General features: G+C 42.0%; 1 protein-coding gene across 1 annotated transcript in view; it reads left to right on the forward strand.

Annotated features, from left to right (window-relative positions):
- The window catches only part of HECW1 (HECT, C2 and WW domain containing E3 ubiquitin protein ligase 1), a 281,613-nt gene extending 261,687 nt beyond the window's left edge, over window positions 1-19,926 (forward strand). Inside the window, exons 28-29 of the mRNA XM_080386066.1 lie at window positions 935-1,133; window positions 9,111-19,926. Of these exons, the coding sequence (XP_080242192.1) occupies window positions 935-1,133; window positions 9,111-9,222 (311 nt within the window). The 3' untranslated portion in view covers window positions 9,223-19,926. The remainder of the gene's footprint in view (window positions 1-934; window positions 1,134-9,110) is intronic.
- The last annotated feature ends 28 nt before the right edge of the window (window positions 19,927-19,954 follow it).

The raw sequence follows: 19,954 nt of genomic DNA on the forward strand, positions 1-19,954 counted from the left end.
AGATGACTCTGAATGAACTCCTGGCCTCACTGAAAGTAGTATATGAAGTCCTCTTGGCTTCAGCGAGGACCTGAATTCAAGAGGTGAATTTCATGGTTCCCCATTACACTTCAGCAACATACGGATCTTGCTTAACTGTCTCCTCAGCCTAAACCATGTCAGGTCGGATTTTATCCCTTGTCTACTGCCTGGCCTGGTTTTGCTTTAAACACTGAGCAACATGATTTATCCAGGCTGTCTTGGATGATGGATAAATGTGAAATCCACAAGTTATGCACTACAAAAGGAAAGTCCCTGAGGTTGACATCTCCTGCCCTGAAATGCAATGTTTAATTTTTTGCTGCGTACTGCCCAGCTTTCGTGTTACCTTGAAATACACAGCTTACCACAAGCACAGCTGGTCCCTGAAGTGATTCTCCTACTATTTTTTTCTGTTTAGCTATTGAAACAGATTCAGCCCGGGTTTATGCTGGTTTTCACTAACACAAACCAAGCACAGAGCCTCTTGGGTGGGAAGTTTGCCAGGGAGCAAACTCCTCTCCATATGTTGAACACTATTGCAATCCAAAAGAGAATTTATTTGGGAACCAGAAATTGTTAAGTCGTTAAGACTCGCACTGTGTGGCATATCTCAATTGGCCTTTTAGATCTCATGCACATAACGCCAGTTCTTGCCAAGGGATTTGTGAGAGGCCAATGTACCTCAAATATATATTTGAGTTTTAGGGTTTCAAATAAGTTAGCAATATTATAGTATTCACAGCTGGGACAAGATGGGGGCTGGGACCTACTGATCATCAAGAACAAGACATTGTTAAGTCAGGATGTTTTCAGTAGGAGATCTACTGCCCCATGCTAGTGGGAACATACATGGTGTTACACTTCCCGCTTAGAGGGGATGATTTTAATTTCTCTCTCTTGCTTCTTGGTTTAGGTTACCATGATGGACACATAGTAATACGGTGGTTCTGGGCAGCAGTGGAGAGATTTAACAATGAGCAGAGGCTCCGGTTGTTGCAATTTGTCACTGGAACATCAAGCGTACCCTATGAGGGCTTTGCAGCTCTCCGAGGGAGCAACGGGCTACGGCGCTTCTGTATAGAGAAATGGGGGAAAATAACCTCCCTCCCAAGGTATGTCCCAGCTAGGACACAAAACCAGAAGTGCTGTGAGAAGGGTGAGCTTGGTACTTTGTTGCATCTCTCTGCCAGTGAAAGATAATAAATACAGTAAGGACATCTTAAAACAGCAAAGAAACAGTTGTGGGTTTTCTGAAATTACATTCAGAGAAAAGTGTTTTCTCTTGCTGCCTTTTTGATTTGCCAGCTCAATTTACACTACTTTGAATTCTGGGAAATGTTTAAGATAAAGATTTCCATAGGTCCAAACCTAATTCTCTTATTTTAATTCCGGAACAGATCCAGACCAGCAGGAGCCTGTCAGCTGATTCTGTTCCCTTTACTTGCAAAATACTAGTAAAAATGCTTACGAGTTTACAGAGCTATGAAAGCCAGAATCTGTCTCTGAGTTTTGGCCAGAGACCTGAATGTAATCCCTGCATTTGCTCTCATGGTTCCACTTTTTCATCTTGAAGAAGTTAACTGAAGGGACTTCAGACTATGTGGTGATAATACCCAATTTGTTACATCTAGTTTGGTTGGCCAACTAGGAGCAAATGAGCCATGATGTCATACAGAGTCATCAGACTTCACAGTGCTTCCCAGCATAGGGGTCATCTTCCCTTTCAGAACAAAGGGACTGGAGCACACAGGGGTGGCCTGGCTTGCCTAAGTCCACGCAAGAGAGCCACGGCACAGCCACGAATACGTCCAGCTTTGAGTTCTGCTCCGGCACTTCATCCATGACCAGTGCTCACCCTTCCTCACTGAAGCAAGTCACCTTTTCTCAAATGTCCTTACAATTCCATGAGGCTCTGCCTCATCGAGATTACAGAGCATTTTTCAAGGGGCCACATCTCACTACCTTTGAGATACTTTGGCTGCTTGGCCCTTTTATGTAGCATTTGCCCTCCAAAGGATGCTTGCTTCCTGCTCTTGCCATTTGCTTCCAGCTGCAGTCCAAAGGAAGCTACTTTCATGGCACAGAGCAAAAACCTCTTCTCACAGACTTGTCCAGTGTTCTAGTTACGTGCCATCCATGTTCTTTGCCCAGAAGCATACTATAAGACACAGACTTGAGCAGACCTCCAGAGTCCTCTGGAGAGGGAAAGCCCAAGTATGGACGCCTTCTTGGTCCAAGCCTGCTCAAGCCCATGCTTATGTAGTGGGGAGATGCAGGAGCTGGACCAGGGCACTGTATCGGCAGATGGGCAGAACTGACATCTTGTTTACTCCCTGTGAAGTCAGGAAAAGGGAAGTAAGTGTTTTTAAGGCACAATTCATCTCACCTGGACACAGACTTTTAAAATAGCTCTGTTGAGTCACACTTGGTACGTTCTGATTTATGGCCACTGACCACAGAGACTCTACAGAGACAGAGTATGGAGAACTAGCGCCTACATGAAAGTGGGACGTAGGCATTGAGATTTAAAAACAGATGAAAACATGTAAGGTCAGTGAAATGACTCATGCCCCCTGAGCTTAAGCCAGCAATGTGGAAAGAAAGCCTGAGTGCTAGTTTGCTATGCGTAGCGCAGATCCTCCTTTTGCAGCATGCACATGGTCTGGTTCTCTGCGAGGGTTTCAGAGGTTCCCAAGGGCATTCCTGCCCGGAGACAGGCAGCAACTGGAAGTCACACACTTGTGCAGCACGTCTGCAGAGCTCTCTTTGCACTCTTCCTGGGACGGAAAGGGGCAAGAAGGGAGGACAGTGGACTGACCCATCAGGTTCTGAAAAGATAATTGGCCTCTTTCTGCTCTGCTTAACTTTCTTTGTGAACCTAGGCATTACTTATGACCTAGATTCAGTTAGCCCCAAGATACTCACATTAACAACTTCATGTTTGTCTGCTGATCATCGAACTTGTTTCTCTCCCTGAAAGAGGCCTCCTTTCCAGGTGAAAGTTGTTAGCACCTTTTAGAAGTCTTAGAGCTCTGCATTCATTTTAGCCAGGGGAAAAAGAAACAACACTTGCTCATGGGGAATAAACACAGCTTAATCACCGTAAATTATTACCTGCATTTTTATAAAATTATGGGGTGCTGCCAAGTATACACAGTGTCAAGAAAGGCATAAAACACACAAGCTAAACCTGGAGGCTCCCTAGATCCCTAGTTAAGCAACTAAATAAATGTTATTTCAAACTTTTTTAAAATGCCTGATTATAGATTGCTCGTGTTTATTTAGATTTACTTACATATTTACTTAGACTTAGAGGCTAAAAAAAAGTTGTATGTCATATCCTGTAGGCCTTTTGGCCCCTGTGCTATAATATGAGTGTAACTAACTTTAGCTGTTTAAAAGAAACCACAACAACAAATTCCCATCTCCCTCTAACAATTCCTACAATTTCACAGTGAGAGTTACGCTTGCGCCACATTTTCAAAGTCCTGGGGAAAAAAACAGCTTTCTTGTGTCTTAGCAATCATAGGATTTAGTCGTTTATGTGCTTAGGTATGGATTGCATCTCTTAATTGCTGGGCTTAGTTCTTAGGCCCTGACCCAATGCTGTAGGAGGTGTTAGGGAAGCTTGCATAACGCTAATGCATTTGGCTTTCCTGACATCCAGGTAGATGGTGGGTCGCTGGGCATAGGTTAGTCTGGCCTTCGGGTTTTCAGCTGCTTTACAAAGTATCAAGGTAACTTTTAGCTCTATCGGGAGAGTCCAGGACTCTCTGTATTCTCTCACTCCTGCTCCAGGTGGCTGGAGAAGTTAGGCAACGCTCCCTTACATCTTCTCCTTACACTCTGGCAATTGACCCTGCCACTGCCATTTGCTTATAGTGAGCAGAGATGTGATAATACCTAAACCAGACATGCTTTGGCACCTGCAACAGTAATGTGGCACTCCCAGTAAAAAGGCTTGGTGCAAATTTCTAAAATGTAACACTTTTAGAAGAATAAACACTAATATGTAACACGTAGAGTGCTTCTTGAAAGCACTGAGGATAAGCAAGACTTCTTCAGGAGGGTTGAAAATACAGTAACTTCATTGTAAATTGGTGGACTTGTTCATCAGTACTCGTTCCCCTACATCAACAAGGTAATGGTGGTGTAATATGTTCATCTAAGACAAGTACGAGTTAGATTACACCAGTGGTTTATTTCTGGAGCGTGCGTGCATACCAGACACATTATTCCCATCTATATTTACTTTCAGACCACACACTTTAGAAAGTCAAAGTACTGTACAGCTCAGCGATGCTGCTCTAATCCCAGATCTCTAGATGATGACCCTAAAGCAGGTTTCAGAGAGATGTGCAAGATTTGCAGACCTGTCAGTGTAAATCTGCAGTATGGTTTCTTTCAAACTGATGTAGCTTGTTATATGAAATAACAGGTGCAGCCACTTATTCATCAAGGTTGAGTTTTACTCTCCCTATGTAATGTGCAAGGACTGTCCCAACATAAAGGACTTACGTATTTTACTTCTTGTGACGGTTGCCTGGGTAGGGATGGATGGAGAATTCTTCCAGCTGTAGCCTCTTCTGAAATAGGAGCCTCTCTTCACCTTTCCTGGGTCATGCAGGTATTTAACACGGAACCAGTTTTAGCAGTAGTTCCACAAGAACTTACTGTTTGTTCCCCACTAAACATTAATGAACAGACACTGGCTTTCTAGCTGGAATAACGCAGCTTCATCTGGTATTGTGGGAGCAGAACTCCTGGCCCCAAAGCAAACTGTGCGAAGAACTAGCAGTGTTTTCTACTATAGCTGTAGGAGGAACCAGTTCCCTCCTCTTAAATCCTCAGCTGGCAAAACGGTGCAGAGCCTACAAATGCCATTGTCTTCTGGTTGTGTTCCTCACCCGGCCAAAACTCATCTGTCAGCTCTGAGGTTATTTCTGTTTGAGTGTCAGTTAAGTGAGGATCTCAGCATATGTCCCAGCGATTCAAATAATCACACTTGAAGCAATGAGGTCACTTTCTCCAACAGTGCTGACCTGCAACTACTCTTTCATCAAAAGAGATTTTCATTCAGCAGAGTAATATTAGTGATTACTACCATACTGTCTGCAGGTTACGTATGGTAAAGATTACCAGTGCTAGGGAGTATCTGATCTTCTGTAAGATAATTCTATCCCTCTCTATTAGATGATCAAGTATTTAATCACCCCAGTATCCCACATAGCAATTAAAAAAAGATTGTGTGTGACTACAAAGAACTTTTTTCTTCTCTTTTCCTTCTTTCCCAGCAGACTGAGTGTGTGTGCTTTGCTGTCTTTTATTATTCCTTATTCCCCTATCCCTCTTCTCTTTCCTTTTTTCTCATGTACAACAGAAATACCATCTACAAATCTGCATTCCTCTATTAAGCAGTGGTTCCCAGACAGCATATAAGCATTCCTTCTTACAGACAAAAGGAATAACCGTTGATACCTGTGGGTCCTGAGGCTGATCAAAGAGGGGTTTGTGGGTTCATCTAAAGAAAGCGAAGTGAAAAGGAGAAGTGCCCAGTTTCTGCCTGACAGGCATGGTTATGTCAGAATGCAAAGTCTTATTTCAGTTGATAGGTTCAAGCTATGAATAAGATGGGAGGGGGTTCTGTGCACACTTACTGCCTTTGGACTCTCATCGTTATGGGGATTAAAGGAAGGGATAAAGCAAAGAAGAGTGCAAAGATCTTAGAAGTTTATACTCATGACATTTAGAGAGAATTCTTAAAAGAAAATAAATAGCACAGCACTGTGAACAGTGAGCAAGATTAAAGGTTCAGACTCACCAAAACTACTTTGAGCAATAAAGACATACTGCCAGGAAGAATGAAATTGTAAGTGGTCCATTTTCTGCTTTACTTACTGGAGAATGAGGGCACGTGAGGGTCAGAGTTGGTTTACATGACTTTATCTTGCATTTTCTTCTAGAGAAGCCAGAATCCCTTCCATAAAAGCTCTTTGCAATCTAATTCTTATTCCAGACCTCTCACTCCCTGAACACCCTCTCGAATGTCAGCAGACTTATGTGGTAGGAGGCTTAGTCAAGGCAAGACAGACTTTTCTCATTGCTATGGCTGTTTCTTGCACTGCTGGTGTAATGTTTTCATCCCAGTATGTACAGCAAGTGTCCCCTGGATTATGCTTACTGTGGCCACTCTCACTGGAATCAGGAGGAGGAGGTCAACACCATTCAGGAGGAGTTTACCCCCTTCGGAGGGCGAGGCACAGAGTTAGGCAACCATGGACATTATGGAAAATACCCTCGCCTCTTAACTGCCCTGTGCACTGCAGTGTCGCACAGCATGTTTGTCTTTAGTCTGGTTTGGAAAATATAGGTTTCAGCTTTCAGTTGCAAGAGGCAAAGGCTCTATGCAGAGCAGTACTGAGGAGAGAGGGAACACTGACTGAGGAGTCCCAATCAACCCTCTCTCTTATTTCAGGTGAGGAAGAATGTGATGTTCAGTTACCCAAGTAGGCACTGTGTGTGTGACCTTTGCAGCAAAGAACCAATTAGGCCCATTGCTGAATCTGTACCAGACAATTTTGCACCTAATTATCTTGTTGTAAGATTGAGTGAGCTTCACTGGCATCATTGGAGTGGCAGTAGATCCACATCAGTTTCACAGACCAGAATTTGAACTCACATTGTGCCCTTAGCAATATATTGCATTTTGTACCTTAAATAGGTAGAAGTGTAAACCTAACCTGCATAGTACTCCTGTAAATTAGCTTTCATTTTTTATTTGATGATGTTTTTTGGAGTGAAAGGATTTTTTCCTATAAAGTTGTTGAACTGGAGGACGTGAGGGTGTTGCTTGGCAAAAAGCTTCGGTGTTTCTAGATATGTGAACTTTTACTTTCTTTGTAATAGTTTCTCCCTAGAATAAAACCCTCGAGACCTATAGAAGAGCCCACTTCTGTAAACCTCATAACAGGAAAAGGAATTGGTCTTTTCTCTGAGTTTGAGTAGGTGAAGGATGACTAAAAGTCAACAGCATCGCAAGGTTGTTTCATAGCCAGTATGAAGTGAGTTGGCTAATGATCAGTCAAGATGAATGTCTGCAAGAAAGTAAACACCAGAGCCAGCGGCTGTGGATATATCTGCACCGCACAATAGGATGCATGAATGTCCGAGATGTGATGGTCTCACACCGTTAAGTGTCCCATAGTTAAGTACCATACAGAGATATTACTTTAGCTTCAGCAAAGTTGTGTTAGCAGAATCCACACCTGAGCCACAATGATTGTGCTGCTTCCAGTTTTGGAGCCAGGCAACTGAGCTCCTCAAGACTGGCTGTCTCTGAGTGGTGCTGTCTCGCCTACAATAGACATGTTCTGAGTGGAATAAGAACCCTTCTGTTAATTAACTCCCAGTTATTATATATATATTGGCAGTGGGTTGTAGAAACAACTTACACTGCCAAAGATCGCCGAGATAAACAATAAACAGTGCAGGGCTACTCAGAGATAGTACACATGAGCTGCCATGTTTAATTTCAAGAGATGTATTAAATAGTGGCTTTATTAATGTTCCTTTTTCACTAACTTGAGTGTTCCCAGCTCATTTCCGCAAATTCTGTTTATTGAACACTCTCTCTGACAGTGTCCAGCTAACAAATCTTCATTCAGAAGGGGAAAAAAGATGGTAAAAGCTCTCCTAATTGAAAATCTGTGATGCAGGGAAGATTACGAGCCTCTGGCTATTTCAGTTGCCCGATTGCTTTTAGCGATTCACCATTGGTGCTTGATAAAACTCTCCCTGTGAATCTGCAAGTCTCAGGCCAGCCCATCCCCCACTGTCATGTTTTTCTCACTTCGTGGGTGGCCTAAGAGATGACTACCACCGTTTCAAAACAGCTTCTCCAAGACAGTTCTTCAGCTTCAGTTTTGAAGAAATAACATTGAATTATGAGGCAGAAAAGCTAAAAGTAAAACAACTTCACAGCTTCTAAAAATACGAGGGGCCAGAAGCTTAGACATTGTTAGCCAGTGAGGCTACATTTCCTTCTGCAGGGTTTTGTCAATTCACATTTATCAGAGGAAGCAAGAGGAAACAGAAATATTTCTAGCATCATGTAAAGCGCCAAGCTGACTGGAAAAAAAAGAAACCATTTTAATGAAAATGTGTGCCCCCTGTTTGTTCAATGAGCTTTACGGTTTTCCAGTCAGTTGAAATGCGTGACCTGTTGGGGTAGGGACTGTTTCTGTCCTCCACATTTGTATAGTGCCTCACACAGAAGTGCAGTCTGCATCTGGGTCTAATTGCTGCTGCTAGAAAAGCTGCAACAAGGTGGAGGCATGCGTGGAACCTGTTCCACAGCTTCTTTTGAAGGTGCTGCCAACTAGGGGTAAATACAATGATAGAACTGGGGGAAGACAGGGTCATCAAGTTGGCAGCTTGCTCTGCACAAAACGTTTTGCTATTGCTTTGGCGACTACAAATAAATAACATTGAAAGGCCAGACTTGCAGCAGATGGCTAACAGCTGACTTAGAGGAACGTTTTCAGCAACCTTCCTTCTTCACTGAAGCACATCACTGAATGGTCTTTTTGCAGTCAGCCCTGCCTCACTATAAACACAGGCTGAGCCCATTCTGTCACTATAGTTCATCCCATTCTGCTTGTCCACTGGTGCAAAACTTACTAGCTGCTCATGTTGGATATACAGCCGAGTTGCATTTTTTTTGAAAAAAACTCAAAGCAACCAAAATTATAGTAGTGGCGTTTTCTCTCTGTCAGGGCCTAGACCCCAGCTCCTCAGTGACCTCCGGTGTTTTGCTCTATCAAGATCCCTGCAACATCTAATGCAGGCGTAGCAGAAAATGACATTATGTTGATACTCTAGCTTGTGTCTTCTGTTTGAAATATTCAAGTGTGTGTACACATACTTTTCAGTACCTCAGGTTTTGGCAGAATTTGACAGTTAGAATTTCTTTTTATATCTCTTGAGTGAACTTGAATGTCTTGAGTCTCAGTAGGAACTTGTTTTCTCAGTTCTTATTTTCTCAGGTTATTTAGATTAAACTTAACCTGTAACATATTTTCCTTTTGCAGGGCACACACATGTTTCAACCGTTTGGATCTTCCACCTTACCCCTCATATTCTATGCTGTATGAAAAGCTGCTGACAGCTGTTGAAGAAACTAGCACCTTTGGACTTGAATGAGAGGGTTCAGGCACTTCTGGTGTTTATCTGGCTGATGATGTCACCTTTCCTGTCCACCATCATTTGATCTTGGTTTCCCATGTTTTTATTTTTGAAAACAAAACAAGCAAACAAAAAAAATCAAGATTAACAAAAGCTGTGCATGAAGAACTGCCGCCCTCTAAGATCTAACCTTCATGCTTTCATCCTCTGTTTCCAATGGACTGCTAGTCTGTATGCAATAGAAAAACAACTGTCTCAAGGTTTCTGTATATCTCTACATACCTCCATTAATAACAATGAAAATACAAATGCAAGTTACACTACACTTGACCAAATGTTAATAAATGTTTACTTCCACCTACGTTGATTAAAAAATAAAAAAAAAACTCATCAAGCATTCCAAGCTTTTATATGCTCACATCTTCTAAATCAATTCACAGCCTATCTTACTTCTTAACCATTGAATCCAGTACTAGGAGCTGGTCAAATGTATCTTCATCCATCCTTGTTTTCCCTGTATGTATTGTCCATCTGAGAGACACCTATGAGCAAAACTGAAATTTTTATATATGAACTCATGATCCACATCAGTTGCATCAGCTGGAACTGGCCCAGATACATGGTGCAGATAAGACCTTCAAAAACTAAAAAAAAAACCAACCTGTAATGCAATGCAAAGCATAACAGCGATTGTTATGATTGTTACTTGCCAGTACTGGAGAGAACTTGCACTTCAGAGATATTGGGAGGGACGTCTCCATTGTAATGTTTACCACACAAGAAGCACAAGGTTGTGCACACTCAAGAAGGATGTTTTATTATGTAGCATAAAGGACAAGGCTCCCTTACCTTAGTATTGTATATGACAAGGAAAAGGGGAAATAAGAAGAATGTTCTACTCTTACGAATACCCTTGGGTTCTGTTTACCAGATCTTTGTTTCCTGACGTTTAAAATGCTCCTTTCCAAATGCGAAGTCTAGACAATCCCATCCCCTGTGTCAGATGCCATTTATTTTCTGTCAGGCTGGGATAATCTATCTGTGGTTGCTAGGGGTGGTTTTCGGTTCTGTCGTTTTTCTTTTCGTGTTCAGTGTAAATCTCCATAACCTCACAAGCGGTTGTAACAGAAGGTTTTAGTCTAGGGTCTATTAAATGAGAAGCTGCAGTGAACAAGGGTGCTTGCCGGGGATGAAGGGGACTGTAACTCTCTTTGGGTTAAGGTGTTGTTGCACTCCCGCTTGGAGTAAGTCCAAAGGCCCTCCAGTCATGCTAGGTACCACTAAGCTAAAGATCTAGCTGTTGTTACTGCAGACGTAACCCTCTTCAGTTCGACGTACTTTGCATTCCAGCTCTGAAGCCAGGGAAGGAAAGGAAAGCAGCAGCAGGCTTGTCTTCAGATGGACTTTGCTGAGGCTGTTAACAGCCGACCTCACTGCTCTTGATTGTGTTCTATTTGTTAATCTTTGCTGCCCTTGTTTTCCAAGACTAATCTCAGATTGAAAGTGTTTGTCTTAACTGGGAAAAGGAAATACGAAGTATCTTCTGGCACTAAATATGTTAAAGGATGCATGAAATATGAAGTGAGAGACTTGTGAAGGGTGAGCAAAGGTAAGTGAGAAGGTAACATCATAGCGTCTAGCAGCTCACATGAAATACCACACCCTCGTGGGGGCTTGTTGCTGGTGGTTTTGTGTTACCTATGCTTCAGAAAACTGTAAAATCAAAAGATCAGTTTGATGTCTGACACATTTAATTCCCGTAAGTTTTCTCTCCAGAGAAAAGAATTGGACTCTTGTTTTCCCACATATTTTTATGGTGGCTATACAGAAACTCATTGACTTTAAAAACTGCATTCTGAGAGTTTTAGCTCATTCTCCTGCTTTGATTCTTAGGTCAATAGGTATTTGAAAGGTGATGGACCCAAAAACGTGTTTCTAAGCAGAAACAGTAGCTTTTGTTAATGATATATAAAATATTTGGGATATTTAAATTGCCCCATTCATTCCATTTCTGTGACATTTCAGCCACTTTTATACTAATTTACTGTATGGCTTTTACTGATAATCTGTTTTATAGTATGTTATTACTCTTACTGAGTACTCATGTTACAGTTGCATATGGAGAGGCTGCAGCTACAGGCCAGCTTCATTGTACCAGATACTGAAAATGATGCTTCTTATTTCCACAAACAAGCTCTCAGGCATCTATTCCACATGACCAGCCCCACTGCACGGTAGAGACAGAAATCTTAACTTTTTCCTGAGAGCATCTGTCACATGCACATGAATTGCATCAGAGCAAGTCACACCAGGAGAGAGTGAACAACAAACTCTTCCAGTGTATTTAATTTCTGCCTCTTCACCAGTGGGCCCCAAAATCCACTGATTCCCGTGTGGTTCTTGTTTTATTCCTGGTGATGTTATAAAGTTACCTGCACTATGTCAAATGTTGGATGTCTTCCAACAACAGAAGAAAAGAAAGAGAAGTATCCAACTGGCTGGTCCATATTTGGCCAAGGAAAATAGTGCATCAAGAGCTGTCTCATTTAACATAGTAAAAAAGTAAAAAAAAAAAATATCCAATCTTTATTGTATAGTTAAATTTTTAAAGTATTTTAAGACTATATTTTATTAAGAAAAGGTAAAACTATTTTTTGTACCGTAATAAAAGATGTTTGTATTTCAGAGACAGCATCAAACCCCGCTGACTGAAACACAGAAGGCTTTCTCCTGAAATTCTTCTTCATGACATGTTCTGGCACTTGCCACAGACTAAGCTAGATTAGGTGTTACGCATCTCCACGTTTGGCAGATGCCATTTTAAGCACCTTACATGTTCCTGCTCTGGGAACCATACAGCATAGCCAGCTACTTCCCATCAAAATCCTTGGTCTAAGCTGTCTTTCAAGCGCACAACCTAGTATTTTTTAAAAGTTGCTTTCTTAGGTAACTGTGATGACATCAAAGTAACAAGGTCGTGCAGATTTCCTTGCAAGTTTTTTGGTTTTTTTTTTTTGATCTAAAGCCAGGAATAAAGGAAGACAGTTTATTATTTTCATAAGAGAAAGAAAATGCCATACTCGGCTTTTCTTGCATTGTACCATTCCAGCCCTATCCCTCTCTCTCTTCCCAAACGCCCTACCCACTAGGGCTTTCAAACACTGACATCATCTCCAGGATATCTGGATCGACGCTTCACAGTGTGATTCTCCATTCGTTGCATCATGCCATGTGCAGAATCCAGTCCCAGTCTGGAGTGAAGGGGAAGCCGTGCAGCCAAGTGGCAGAGTAAGTGAGGCAGTGAGTGGTGCTAACAGAAGAGAGGGAGGAACCCGTCTCCCTTGACCTGTTATTTAGCCTGCCCATTATGCAATTAATTGACTTTGTTGTTGCTGTGCGTATGCAAGGCATATACCCTTCCTTGTTCACCTTTCGATTCAAATGGTGTTGCTCACTCATATAATCATCTGTGCTCTCCCCAGGTCTGCATTTTCATTTGTAAAGCACTGACTGTTAATTACAGAATTTCTGGTTTCATTGTTTTCCCACAGGAAAGACTAGAAGATATTCCATAGGGCAGATTTACGGTGAAATAATCTGTTCAGCTCTTTCACCTCCGTTCTTTTTAAACGTGGTGGTAGCTAGATTCAGGTATGATATCAATAAATTTTAAAATGCGAGTGAAAAAATGGAATAGGCAATCTGACAGCTTTTGTGAACTGCAGTTTTCGATCGGAGCAGTGAATATTGTAGCTTGTACATTTGGTTTCAGAGGGTCCATATCTTTCTCAAAGTGATTATTGCAACGGTATTAATGGTAGAGGGAGGGAAAGGGATATTTTTGTTGGTGAAATCCTGTTGCCGTACTAGCATTAAGCTGAAGATGTAAGAATGAAATAAGGTATTTTAAATCATCAGTAGGTCTTCCACCTTGAAGTAGTCTCACTGACTTCAACCACATAAGCTATGCAGAATCTGACCCAGTACAAACAATCATAGCTTACTGTTAATTGTGCCAGGTCTAAACCTTACGAATGCTGTCACTTCAGTCTGCAGTACGTTGCATGAGCGTTCAGTTTCCGTCATGTGGCTGTGCATATTCAGAACTTTTACTTTCTAGGGAGATCGGTGGCTATCGCAAGGCAGAGAGTGAGCGGTCCAAACTACATCTAACATCTAACGGAGAAATCATGAGTTTTGTACAGGTCTGACCCAGAGGACTTGTTTCACCCAGTTTGCTCAAGTGCCCGTGAACTTTTCCATGAACTGTAGCTAAGGTTTGAGCTTGTGGTCCAGTCTGAGAGGTAGCCTGTGGGGAGGGGGGGTGTGTTTGTTGGGTGGATTTGTGTTTTGTTGTTCTAGTTTCACTGTAACAAATAGCTGACATACCTCTAGTTGAAAACAATAGGATACTGAATTTAGATGTGAAAATCAAGAAATAAGCTAAAACGTACACGCACAGAGGACGAGTTAAACTCATCCTTCACTATTAATCATGTGACAGTCTGTGGAATTCCAGAAGGACAAATCTGACTGGAGATTTGTTTAATTTCTGTTGAAATAATAATATTTTGCCCTGTCTCCATAGTTGTATTAATAGGGCTTCCCAGTCAAGATTAAACACTTTCAGTCAAATGCAGACCAACAGATCTTTCTACAACAGATGCGGTGCTTTTTTATTATTATTCTTGCTGTACCTCAGTGTTCGTTATTAAAAGGAAAAAAAAAAAAAGGTTACTGCAATATATTAAATCTGGGATAGGTTTTCCCGTTATCACAAGGTCCAAAAAATTGGATTGTTACTTTCTCTCTAGTGAGTCATGTAGTTCCTTTGTTCTAGTAAAAAAACGGATGCCTGTAGCTAGTAGATACTAGGTATAGTAAATATTGTACCATTAGCCAAATTCCCTGCAGCTTCCAATTTGTCTAACAGAAATGTCTGTTATGGGTTTTGTTAATGACTACATAAAGTCAATGGCAGGAAAGGTCCTCATTATTGGACTGATTTTGCTTATATTGACAGAGAAATGTCACATGATACTCAGGCTGTGCTTTCTATTCAACCATATCACTATAGAGGAATGTCAATAAAATCACTTTGTTATGGCATTGTGTGGACTGTCTATTACAAGTAGCTGATTTTGTAGAGGATGTATTTTACTAGAATGGGTGGAAATTGGCACTAGTGGAAGTTCACCGATTTAAGGAACTGCTCTTCCACAATCTTATCCTTTCTGACCATCGCATTCAAGCCCTTCTACTGCTGTCATTCCATTTCTCAGGGCACATGTCTAAAACTTGAGATTCTCCACATCACTGTGCATAAGCAAAGCCCCCGTGCTCTCCTAGACCACCCTAAGACCAGCCCTGCCCTGAAAGCATGTGAGTTTATTCCTCGGTATAGAACATGCCTGGAAAAACAGAAGGACAAAAGAGATATATATACTGCTTAATGCATACCTCGCTTCTAGATATAATTACTGCATTATAAGTATGAAAAGCAAGTGCAAAGATGATTTCTTAATAGCATATGCTTGGTCTGCATTAAGTGTTGACAGCAAATAAATGGCAGGATGCTTCGGCATTCTTAGTATGTCACACCCATTTCTCTACTGCTCGTCACTGTAATATCTCAGGCATGTTTCATTAGCACATTCCAGGGTAGATTAACACGCCTCAGATACACAGTCAGCAGACACTTTGCTGACCATACCTGTTTTCTTACATAAATGGCACCTCATGAGGGATCATGGTACAATGTGAAGGATGGGAAAGCTTAAATACAGGGAGCGGTTTTTATAAGGAAATATATAAACCCGTGGAAGAGACTCCAACAGAAATGGTAAGAGTATCTTGTGCAAGACAAATCAGTAGCAAACGTGAAACTAGGTGACTGTGACAACTCTTAGGAGACCTTCTGCAGGCAGCGCTGCATTTCATCATGTGTGGAGGAGCACAGGTCCACAGGCCAGGGCTGGCTCTCCTGCAGCAGGGATGGTGGTGGTGGCAAGAGTAACACTCACCCATGTGTGTGCTCAAGAAATCCAGGTCTCACAGCACAGCCTTTAGGCAAAACTTGTTTGTGAGGAGGAAGCCGGGGGAGAGGGCATTTGTGATACTATGCTGCATTTCTCTGAATTTTTCATATATAAAGGAAGGAAAAAATCTGTATTTACTAAAAAGCCATGAGATGAGCTGCTAATCATTGGGGTGCACCGGAGGTGTCAGTTTCTGCAGCAGTGCTCAGTTCACATGGCTGGCACTACGCCTTTTACCAGAATCTACCCTATGATACGTTACTGAATTTCTGTTAAAATACAGTGGCACTCTACCTGAAGCCTCCATACATCAGATGTCTGTCTTGGCATGCTAATGAAACTCCATAACCCTATAGGATATTACAAATCAATAATAATCCCTTCCCACTCTTATGGCATAGCTTTTTGGTACAATGGACAAAAAATCCACTTGGAGCCTAACGTTCACTCTTGTATAAGAGGACAGACAGGACAATAGCTGTCATTTCTGGAGAACAATTCACAACAAAGCCACAAAGGATTCACTGTATCTCCTCTAATCATAAATCCTCCTTGAGCTGCAAAGGCACACTCTTTTATTATTTTCTAATTTAATTCTGGTAACCTTCAAAATCAATTTTGCCTGAAAATACCTTTCATGGATATATCAAAATGAAGAGTGTGTGGCTTTGTTTAGTTCCGACTCTCTTGGAATTAAGTTTTGAAGAGAAAAAAATGATACATTGTCTGGAACACAAACTCCAGTTCTCATTTCTATTAGGCTTTGGTGTAAAGCACATTTAGATTGTTTTAACTCTAGTGTAAATGAAGCTTAACTCCACAGTGCTATGTTACAGTTCTTTGAGGTTGAATAAAACATAAGTCACTGGAGAACACAAAGACTGCAACTAAAAATGTTTTTTCCTGAATTGCTGGCATGTAGGATTTTGTATAATTAACTCCTATGGTTTAAAAAACCAGTGGAGCTGCATGGGGAAGTTTTCTTTGTCTATGATAAACAGTAGTAATACTAAGGTCACTTGCCTTTCCTTCTGCAAAGAGTAATATACTTCAGGGACATACCTTGACCTTTTACATTTTTCAGTATGGAAATGAAACACTGGTTTGGTTTATCTTCTTTCCCAGTTACAAAATTAATCAGTTGTAAGAAAAAAAAAAAAATTCTGTCACTGCAGGTGACGCTGAAAATCTGTTCAGTCAATTTCAAAATGGATCACAGACAGCGGTTGAAGAACTATTGTTGAGTGTGATTTCTTAGTGCTGGTTTTCCAGAATCAAATCAGCATACAAAAATAAATTGCACATGCTCCTGTTTTTCTGCTTTAAGCACTTAATATGCTTCAGTCTGTAGACAAAGCAGTATAGGTACCCACCCACCATGCCACATGGAGTCATCTTATTTAGATAACAGCTTTTCAGGAATGCAGCTGGGGCAGCACTGGAATCTGTTTAGGAACTTTGTACAAGCTGTGATTTTACTTCAGTACCTCTTAGGTATGTCTTAGTATTAAATCCAGTCAGTGACTTTTTAAGAATGACTGAGATTAGCGATACAGATTACTATATAAGGTTATACTTACGATGCGTGAGGATACATTTACTGACAGCTTTGGCATCTTTGGCGATTGAATATAAACCTCTGTGCTTTAGGAATGCAAGTTAACAGCTTTAGTGACTCGTGCATTGATTAACAGAACTGGGACCTCACTGTTTAACCCCTACTCTTATGGTATATGAGGCACACAACATGGGTTTTGAACAACACGATTGTGCTTCAGCTACATCTTTTAGTTCTCTTAATTAATGTACAGACCAAAACAGGTTATCTTTATGCTCTGGACACAGACATAAAATAAGTAGCAATGCACTCTGGATTTTGTAAAGTAGATTCTGCCTAATTTGTGAAAGATAAATCAATGTGTGGGACCACCAGTGCACTGCAGAGAAGCTGTTAAACTGATCTGAGGACCATCCAATATATTGTGGGGGGACCCATGTGACGTGTTTTACAACTGGTAGATTAATGTTATCATATATGTAAAACTCATATTCAAGTGGAAAATTCCGCAAAGTATGAACCTGTGAAAGTATTTGGAAATGTTACTCTTAGATCCTCTGAGCACAAGTTTATTTATCTGTCCAGGAAATGATGAAATCAAACCCTGTGAGCGTAAAAGAGGAATACATATTATTGCAACATGAGCAGCAGTTTTTATTAAATCTCTCACAAATATAACTCAGTGAAGCTGGCAGTAATGATGCCTAGTGCTGCCACTTAGTGGAGCTGAGCTTACTTAAATTAGAGAAGTGAAGATTAGTAACACTTTTTTGTTGCAGCTGATAAGAAACCTCAGTTTGTACAAAAGTGTAACAGGACTGGTTTTCAGTGGCACTGAGTACATGGAGGTCTTGTATAAGTGCCTTTACATGATGACAAGAAGCATTTTGAGGAATACAGGAGTGAAACACCTCAGTGAGCAATGTACTTTTCCTGATACCTCATACATAAAACAGTAACACCGAGAAATAAGTAGTTCATCAGTGCAAAACAACTAACTTCATACGGAACTTCAGCAGCCTGCAGAAATTCCACCCATGGAAGATCATGTTTTTCTGTTATGATGGAAGTTGAAAGGACGAATTTAGCACCTGAAAAACAACCCTAAATTATGTGTGCCGGGCTATGAATGGTTAGCTTTCACATTTCTGTTATAAATAGACCACGGTGGTGATGCTGCTGCTGCTGATGATGATGATTTTGGATAACTCTTCCACCATGTACAAGTTGCCTGAGTACACTCATATGGGGAAGAGGAACGTCCTGTGAGAATCAAGCTAGAGTCAGACTGATAGATAACTGAGCAAAGCTTATGTCCCCGTGCAACATTTGATCCACCTCTTCACGGCAGAATAGAAATGACTCACTCACACCAGTGCATGCAGGCATAAATTGAAAAGGACATCCTTTTAAAGAGAATACCTGTGGTGGTATCTTCCACCTCACCTCCTGCTTCTTAGATTGCAGGCCAAACACAGCTCATGAGAATGGATTCCTTGAATGCTACTGACAGAAAATTAAAAAAAAATGTATTGAAATATAAAAGAGTTAGTTATCTGTACAAGCAGATCATGTTTGTTATGCCGTATAAGTGCAATTGAGCATATAACAGCTAATAATATTTCAGTGGTTGAAGCCAAATATCCACATAACAGGGAAAAAGCATATGTATTTTATCAGTAGGTAACGTATGAGAGTAACCAGCCTAGGTATGTCTGTGAGCTTCTCTAAATAAATCAAGCATTGTTCATATCCACACATTTCTCCCTGTGTGGATAGCACATACAAGCTTATGCTGCAGTGTTTAAGACCGTGCTGTTTTAGTGCATAATGAGTCATAAAGGTTATGTTTATCCTTTCTACAGGGAAAACTTAAATACAGCATGTATCAGCTCCATAATATTTGGTGTAACTAGGCGAAGCATAGTCTGCTCTATGGCTAGTGCATTATAAAGTGGTAAAAGATTTTCAGTCGGTTTTCAAGACAGTAAAGCACAATTTTCTTCTTAAAATATGACCTGTTTTTCAGGCAACAACCTTTTCTCTGTAGTACATGCCTCTGATACGTGTTTTCAGATGTAACAATTTCTTATCCCCTGTTAAATCCAAATATTATTGTTCAGCAGTAACACTCTGGCCCTGCTACAACTTAAGTGATGTTCTGAGTGGAAAGCACATTGATACCGTAGGTCTTGAACTCTCCACCACTCTATATGCTGTTCTGGAATTTCTTCCTAAACTATTCATTTCTGCAAATTGGATTTGGCATTAAGCAAACCAGAGAATTCCAGAAAAATGCCTCATCAGAATCATTCTCCCGTCCCTGATCAACGACCCAGGTCTGGGCTGAATCCTCTCCCGTGTGTTGACCTGTTTCCGCATTAGTCTCTTCTCCTCTATGCTCTGGGAATTGGCAGGCAACGTCAAAGAGAATCTGTGCTCTCAATGGAGACAAATTCCGCAGCACTGCCTTGATAAGCCACACAGAACAGGTCCCTGAAAGACCTACATTCAGCAAGCTGGATGGTGAAGGGCTGGTGAAGCGAGTGGAGCACAGCCGTTTCTCAGGCCTCAGTTATGCTCGCGCAAAATCCCTGAGACCATTTCCACGGGCCCGGATGGCCGGGAGGCAGTTCCTGCACACCTCGCACAGTCACCTGAAGCTCGTGGAGGAGCACGGAGGAGAGCAGCTAAGCCCCAGCCGTGGGGAAAGGTTCAATTTGGGCTTGTGCCTTAGCCACCGCAGGGGCCCAGGTTTCATTAGGTGGGCTCAGGTGTTATTTGTCCCCTTCGGGGCTGCCGCTGCCCCTTTTGTCCCCGGCTTCTGGCGCCCCGGTGCCCCCAGCGACGGCCCGCGCCCTGGCTCCCCCGCAGGGCCCGCCCCCACGGCCGGCTCCGCCGCTTCTCCTCAGGCTTCGCGCCTCCGGCCCGCGGCGCCCCCCCCAGGACACCGGCGCAGGGAGCGCCTGGGCGGCGCCGGCAGGACGACGGGAGGGGACGATGGTGCCTCGCCAGCCACAGCGCGTCACGCCGGCGCCCCCACCCCCTTCGCCGTTAATTATTGTTAATACTGACACCCGGTCACTTTGCGGGAGGGCTCGCCCGCCTGCCCCCCCATATCCCGCCCTGCTCCCGGCGGCCGCCGGCAGGTGGC

This window comes from Falco punctatus (assembly GCF_963210335.1).
Source record: "Falco punctatus genome assembly, chromosome: 4".
Taxonomy (NCBI): Eukaryota; Metazoa; Chordata; class Aves; order Falconiformes; family Falconidae; genus Falco; species Falco punctatus.